Here is a 7973-nt window from a genome sequence, read left to right as displayed (position 1 = left end):
ATCTTCCATGACAACCAATCAAAGACTTGAACGTATCACATTTGACGTGAGCACGACCATGCTCACTATTAGAAAAAAGTAATGAATACCTAGGTTGCATGTAATAATGATATAGATCATAAGCTACGACATGTAAAAAGAAGCAAAGACACAACTAGAAAGGCCGAGCGAAGATTTTCTCTATAGTACACTACAGTACACTACTTAATGAACTCACACCTCCATTTAGATTATTTTAGCAAAAACACTGTCATTTCACTAAATTTCTCTTCTTAAGTTGATTTTAATTGTCATACTAGTTTTAGTTATCAATAATATTAATTGAATAGTAAATCAAGAAATACAAATATTAGTGAGGTATTGTTGTTCAAAAATGTTACTACAACTTTGAGACTTCTATATATAGTGTAGATAATTTTTCAAATCCAAAAATTAACTCTTAAATTAAAATAAAATAATTCAATAATAAACTGAAAATAATTAAATACAATAAATAAACAGATTAATGTCCCGTTTGAGATGACTTTTGAGAAATTAAAAGAGAGGATAGCCCTAAACCCTACATTTCAAGATTAACTTTCAAAAAACATGGGGATTAAGTTTTATTTCAAAAATAAGTGGTAATTAGATTTTAATAATTATAAATAATAAAAATTTAATTAAAACTAATTTATGTACCCATCAACCACCCTATTCATTTCAAACCCTAAAACTTTTTCAACCATCGAAACTTGTCACTGGAAGCCGTCATCGAAAAACACTGTCAATGACACTACCGGAAGCTGTCGATAGGAGCGCCATTGAAGAAGCCATGCATTCCACTTTTTCTCCTTCTCTCTATTGCAACCGTGAGAACTACTACGTGTGACATCAGCAACACTACAATAGTTGCCTCTGTTCACTAGTGACGTTACAACAGTGGCTGCAATGCACTACGTGCAATGGCTGCGGGATCTGGTACATTGTGCGACCAGTGCCGTACCTGTGCTTCGCGGGGGCCTGAGGCGAACTTTGAAATTTGGGCCCTAGGCCCTAAGTCGTAGGAAACAATCCATTTTTAAAAAAAAAAAATAAAAAATTAGAAGTTTACGGAATTAAATTTGTTAACTTAAATCAACAATAAAACAACAAATAAATTTTTCAATGTTCCTTCCTTCTCTTCTCATTAAAGTATTTATTCGTTTCTTTTGAACGCATAGACATAGTAGGTCAAAAAAAAAAAAAAGTAAAAAATGGGCCCCCTAAAATTCTGGGCCTGAGGCGGAGGCCTCTTGGGCTTCCCATCAGGTCCGACCTTGTGTGCGACTTACTACATTGTGCTGTTTGATGAGCGGCATTGCAGGATCTGGTGCACCTGCGCGATTTGTTGTACAGTACTGTTTGATCTGGTAGCGTCGAAGTTTTTGGGGGTGATTTTTGTTGGTTGTATTGCGGTGGCTGTAGTGGTGTCGATGTTGAAGGCACTCGTGAGGTAGTGGTAGTGTTTGTAGTAGTGGTTGCAATAATTTTGGATCTGATTTGTTGGTGGTGTTTGGGTAGTGGTAGTTGTCATGTTGGTTTGGTTGCGGTGGTGAGGTTGTGCTCGTTTGGTTCTTGAATTTATTAGGCGTAGTGGTGGTAACGAAAATAAGGTGTGACCAAGTCTATCTTCATTATGGTTGTCTATGACCAGATCTGTGTTAACTGTATGTGACTTGTTTACCTACAGTCACAAATTAGACTGATATGGTCGCAAACTGTCACAATTGAAGACAAAGTTGGTCACAATTAGTCACAAATAACACAGGTCAGTGAATGTAGTAAAGTTAAAGGTAAAAGTAGTTGTGACTGGTGGTGGATTGTGGTATTGATTTACGGTGTATGAAGACTTGTTTGTAGTGACTCTTTGTAGGCAAGTATGTGCTTATTGTGAAACTAGTGGCCAATTCTGTGTTGATTGTGACTTGATTACATACAATCTCAGTTAATACTGACTTCATCACATACCATCGCAGTTAATTCTTTGTGGGGGATAGGTATGATGATTTCGTGATGTGAGATGTAATCTTCAAATTTTATTTTTGGAAATTTTTTGGAAGGCAGAGGGTGCGGTAGATGGTTTCGCGAGGGTAGGGTGTGATTCCAATTTTTAATTTCTGGATTTTTTTAAAACATAACGGTGGACTGGGGTGGGCTAGGGTAGGATAGGAAAGGGGTGCATGGGACGGGTGGGTGGACATATGGTGGTGGGGTTGGATTGGGATAATTAATTAACACTCGAATTTTGGAATAATTTGACAAGTTTTTAGTTTTGAAATATAATTCTTATAAGTAGGAGTTATGTATTGTTTCCAAATTAAAAATTGTTTTTGGACCCTTTGTGTTAATTTTATAAAAACACTTCTTCTAGTTAGTGGAGATTTTAGAGGAAATTGGTCTAATGTAATTTCCTTTAAAAGCATTTTAAGGATAGAAAGTTCTTTTAAAAATTTGTTTCAAAAAAATTTAAGTAGCTTTCTTAAAAAAAAAAAAAATAATAATAATACTCTTAAACAAGAAGAAAAACAGAAATAAAAGTAATGTAAAAGCAAAAGAAAAAACCAGCCTTGAAAAAGTTGAAACTTCAAAGACTGTGGCCACTTCCTTTTGAATAAGATCCATGCTTACAGAGAAACGGACCCCAGATTGTGCTTCAATAGTAAACTAAACAATAAAATATGCGTGAAAAAGAAAAGAAATATGCTTCAAAGTCAACGGATGGAAATAAGGAGTTCAGCCTCCTTTTATGTAGTTCTGCTTCAATGCTGAAGTTTTGCCGATCCAAATATTTCTTTTCGATCAAAATATTATTCTGAAAATATTACTTCCTTTTAGTTGTTATTCTGCTTATCTGAGTTTTGTGGGTCCAATTACTTGCAAAAAGTGGAATTGAAATGGCTCTTTCTTTTGAATATCTGTCCGAAATTGTGGGAAGCCCAGATATCCTTTCGCATCTTGGTCGAAAACCAAAAATTAGAAGATTTCAATGGAATGGCCCGCACTTTTTAGCCATTCTTCGCTATGCCGTAACACTGAACTCCAACTCGGAGCATGACAGATTTACTGATCTACTGAGGCGTCTTGAGGACTCAGCCTACTATTGCTTCCTCGGTAAGAACAGTATATATTACAAAAGATTTTTAGAAATGCTTCTCTTTCATGCCAAAGCTTTGGGAATTTTTGGCAGTTCCAAAGCCGCGGCAATATTTGTTTGATGCTGCTCTCAAGAAAAATGAACTAGTAGCAAGCTTTGTAGCCTTTCTGATTGAAGATCTAGGAGAAATACTGAATAGTGGGACAAATTCGGGTGTTCTGGTTAGTGATCAAATCAAAGTTCTTTTGAAGGAGCTTAAATTTCTGCTAACCTTTCTTGGTGATATACCCTTACAGTGCTCTAAGCCAGAATACAACAACATCATGACAGAAATAGAAGCTGTGGCTAACCAAGTAGGAAATTTTCTATGTACGTTCTTTTTCACGACAGATCGAATCACATTGGCCAAAATGGATCTGGTACTTTCAGATTTGTTACAAAGGATTGATATGGTGAAAACAGATATCAAAGAGCACTGCATCACAGTCTCAAATCTGCCATGTTTTACGAATCTAAACACAGCCGTGATTTCAGTATTCATTGTTGATTCTCTCCTTGATGATCTCAATGATCTAATAAATCATAAGCCTGTTCTCATTCTTGAAGTGAAGGATCAAATTACAGCTCTATACGAGGAACTAAATTACTCAAGATTCTTCCTTAAGGACATAGACGTGCAGCACAATAAAGAATTAATTGAATGTGTAATGCGACTAAGAGACCTAGCATATGAGGCTGAATATATCATTAACTCGTTTGTGGTAGGAGAGGTTCCTGTTTGGTATCTAACCATGAGGCTCTCTTCAGTCATCCTGACTAATAGAGTCATCAGGACTAAACTCTCAGAAATCAAGATGAATTTGGGTATTGGAAGACTAGAAGTTGTAGAAAGTCCCAGAGAAGTATCATCCCAAAGAAAAAACATTCCCATGGTTGATGAGATCATTGTGGGCTTCGAAGATGAGAGAATACAAATTGCAAGCCAGCTTGTTGGAGGACCAAACTACCTTCAAATTATTTCCATCATTGGGATGCCTGGACTTGGTAAGACAACTTTAGCAAAGAAGTTATACAATGATTCCTCTGTCGTCTACCATTTCGATAAGCGTTCATGGACTGTTGTCTCTCAAACTTATCAAAAGAGAAAGCAATTGATTGACATTTTGAGTCCTATAACTGACCTTAGCCGGGACACAATCTTGAATATGGACAATGAGAGTTTGGCTGAAAACCTTTATAAAAATTTAAAAGGGAGAAGATACCTAATTATTATGGATGATATGTGGAGTAAAGAAGCATGGGATGATCTGAAAAGGTACTTTCCAAATGATAGGAACGGAAGCAGAATACTGTTCACCAGTCGGCTAAAAGATGTGGCTTTGCAAACTTCATCTCATGGCATTATTAATGAACTTCGTTTCCTATCGGTAGATGAGTGTTGGGATTTACTGCAGAAGAAGGTGTTCCAGAAAGAAGGTTGTCCTCCAAAACTGATAGACATCGGGAAGCAAATTGCAACAAACTGTCAGGGACTGCCACTTGCAGTAGTCGTAATATCAGCAGTTCTTGCAAATATGGAGAAAAAAGAAAGCTTATGGCAAGAAGTTGCGAGCAACTTAAGTTCTTACATTTTCGAAAACCCCAACAAGAACATACTCGACCTCAGTTACATGCATTTACCGATTCATTTGAAACCATGCTTCCTTTACTTTGGTGCATTTGAGGAGGACAGGGATATTCCAATTAGGAAGTTGTTATCCCTCTGGATTGCGGAAGGATTTGTACAAAAAAGGGAGCATAAGAGCTTGGAAGATGTAGCAGAAGAATATCTAATGGACCTTATTAACAGAAGCCTAGTACAAGTTTCCAAAAGAAGATCCGACAGTGGAGTTAAAGCTTGTAGTATTCATGATCTTATACGTGATATGTGCTTGAGAATAGCTAAAGAAGAAAACTTTCTCAAGGTGATAAAAAAGTAAGTTCACTCACCCTCTCTCTCTTTTCGCTTTTCATTTTGTTTTCATTTTCCATTTTAGTCTACTGATCATGGTAATGTCAATGCTTCTGCTGTTCATGACAATGATGGTTGATGCGGTTATGATGATCCACTATAATTCTTATGATTCTACTTCTCTAGTCAATTTTCAATATACGAGCAACATCAACACCTATGCATCCACTCTAATTTTGGCAATTCTAAGTCTAGACTATTTGGCCTCCATATCCGCTCTTTGCTGGGCTATTTTGTCAGTCCATTATTCATTGTACCCAGTTTAAAACTTCTAAGGGTCTTGGAGTTGTTAACCGCAAATGGAATTAAGTCTCATCTAGTAATGGGAATCGAATTCCTGGTTTACTTGAGGTACTTGGCTATTCCATGGTTACCATCATCAATATCCAGACTTGATAGCCTAGAATTTCTTGTTCTAGGGCGCGCGGATGTTATACCACCACTCCTCAATATGCCTAAGTTGAGGTGTCTACATGTCGTAACCCTCGTAAGTTTCAGTAAAAATTGTCAGAGATCCCAAATGAATAGCCTACAAACTCTTTCCTGTGTTCATATTATTCATTTGAAAGATGAAGATGTCTTGAGATGCTTTCCCAATCTTCGTCGCCTTAAATGCACATATAACCAATCCTGGAATCGCTGTCCAGATCTCAGTTTCCTTGCTCAGCTTGAATCACTCAGTTTAGTCTTCTTAGGTAACTCCAAAGAGATAAAATTGCCCATGAATATCAAAAAGCTTACTCTATCTAACATTCGTTTACCTTTCGAAAAGATGTCATTAATCGGGACATTGCCCAACCTTGAGATACTCAAATTAGAATGTGATGCCTTTGAGGGACGAAGCTGGAACACAAAGGATGATGAGTTCCAGAAACTCAAATTCTTGAAACTAGAAAGGCTAAAACTTGCTCAGTGGAATGCCTCAAGCAGTCATTTCCCAATGCTCGAACGATTGGTTTTGCAAAATTGCTACAATCTGAGAAAGATCCCTTCTGAATTAAGCGATATTCCCACGCTGCAGATGATTGAGGTACATTGCTGTGACATATATGTCAGAAATTCTGTTATGAAAATTCAGCAAGAACAACTGGACAATGGAAATCAAGAGCTTAAAGTTATCATCTCCGGCACTGTCTGGTAAACAAATGATGTTATCCTCAAATATTCATTTAAGTATATTGAAACTAAGACATAATGCCTACAGGCACTTCAACCATTGAAATGGCAGCTAATTATTTCTCCCTTGAACAGGAACTTCATCTTAAAAAGGACCTTCAGCTTAAGTACTCGCTGGTGGCGAAGAACAGCCGGAACTCTTGTAGATGCAGGATCTAGTATACACTCTAGTAAGTCAAAGTTCATCTGATTCTCTTCTTTTTGTATTTGACAAAAATATAATCTTTATTTATTTGATATATTTTGAACAAGTTTTTATTGTCCTGGCAGGAGATCCCTGAGGGCAAATAGTGCTCAATGACTTGATAATATTGCAGGTCGTAGATTAGGTTAGATTTGTATGCACTCCTCTTGGTTCTTTTGCTTGTTATTTTCTTTTTAATATTTTGATGTATTCTCTCCTTTTGTATCTGGCCGATTTCAATCTTATCCCTCCCTTGAAAATCTTTTTGTACAGTATGAAATGACACTCGGTTGCATTCAACTTTATTCATACATTTCACACATTTTTGCACCTCTCAATATGCAACTTACTAACATTTAACAATTAGAAAACTTAAATAAAGCCCTCAACAAAGACATTATTTGAGAGATACATTTGACTTTTTAAAGAGAGACCCTCAATTTGAAGATAATCGATGCAAAATGAAGTTTCAAGTATAAAATGACCAAAAGAAGGAAAATGAAGAACTTGGTATATCAATGGAAAGATAAATATTGGAGTTTGACCCCCAAAACATATTACAATTTAGAAATGTGAATCAAAAGTTATGCGAATTTACCAGTTCGACATTTATGATTTTTGTCTTAAAATTAAGTGCTTTTTGGGTATTTTGTGAGTCACAATTTTCAAGAGATATCAAGGCTATATAGAGAGAATCTAGGTCAAGAAAAGAGGAGAGATCCATATCATTATACTTCTTAGGAAACATCATAGATAAATTTTAGGAGGCAAAACACAAGAGTTCTCTCATTGAAGAAGAAATTATCGTTATGTTTTTTTGGAGTCAAAGCAAGATATTCTAGATCCAAGGAAGATATTCAATGATTGAAGGTTTATTTCCAATTATTGTCTCATTATTTTGAAATTCGTTTTGTATTCTAATTTAAATATATGCTCTCTCAATTCAATCACGATCCACTAGACTTTTTGTAGTTAGGATTAATAATGAAACCTTGTTAACTCTTTGATTAATTAGTTTATACAAAATCTTCAGATATCTCAAAGGTATCCTTGAAAAAGGACTTTTCTTCAAGAAAAATGAAATGAAAGAAGTATAAATCATTAATAATGCGAGCAAGATCAATAGAATATAAGATATCAACTACTGACTATTGTACCTTCTTATAGGAAAATTTGGTAATTAAAAAAGTGAGAAGCAGAATGCATAGCCAAAAACAGTACTGAAACTGAATTTAGAGTAGCTGCACAAGGAATATGCAAAGGACTTTGGATAAAGAAAATGTTGGAAGAATTACTAGCTATGGTCAAATTTTTAATCAAACTCTATTGTGATAACAAAGTTGTTATCAATATTTTCCTCAATTTATTCCATCTAACCAAAGATGTAGAAGTAGATAGATACTTCATCAAAGAAGAAGTTGAATACATGATTATAAGCATGACCCATGTGCCTACAAAAGAACGAAATCCAGAGATATTTTCACCGAATG

At 35.7% G+C, this 7973-nt stretch overlaps 1 protein-coding gene across 1 annotated transcript; it reads left to right on the top strand.

Moving 5' to 3' along the window:
- The first annotated feature begins 2642 nt into the window (after positions 1–2642).
- Positions 2643–6783, top strand: LOC111365448 (putative late blight resistance protein homolog R1A-10). The gene is made up of 5 exons (XM_022985995.1): positions 2643–3129; positions 3206–5087; positions 5250–6260; positions 6375–6469; positions 6570–6783. Exons 1-5 carry the CDS (start codon positions 2913–2915, stop codon positions 6578–6580), a joined length of 3216 nt encoding a protein of 1071 aa, XP_022841763.1. The 5' UTR covers positions 2643–2912; the 3' UTR covers positions 6581–6783.
- The last annotated feature ends 1190 nt before the right edge of the window (positions 6784–7973 follow it).

The sequence above is a fragment of the Olea europaea genome, chromosome 17, assembly GCF_002742605.1.
Source record: "Olea europaea var. sylvestris chromosome 17, O_europaea_v1, whole genome shotgun sequence".
In the NCBI taxonomy this organism is placed as follows: Eukaryota; Viridiplantae; Streptophyta; class Magnoliopsida; order Lamiales; family Oleaceae; genus Olea; species Olea europaea.
The sequence above is the reverse complement of the archived record's forward strand: the minus strand, read 5'-3'. Positions and strand labels throughout refer to the sequence as shown.

What these genes read in the sequence shown, in the direction of transcription:
- LOC111365448 (XM_022985995.1), top strand. Translation starts at nt 2,913, where the DNA reads ATGGCTCTTTCTTTTGAATATCTGTCCGAAATTGTGGGAAGCCCAGAT. An exon ending in TTTCTCAAGGTGATAAAAAA is followed by an intron (nt 5,088 to 5,249) that starts GTAAGTTCACTC and finishes CTACTTCTCTAG; the next exon opens with TCAATTTTCAATATACGAGC. An exon ending in ATCATCTCCGGCACTGTCTG is followed by an intron (nt 6,261 to 6,374) that starts GTAAACAAATGA and finishes TCCCTTGAACAG; the next exon opens with GAACTTCATCTTAAAAAGGA.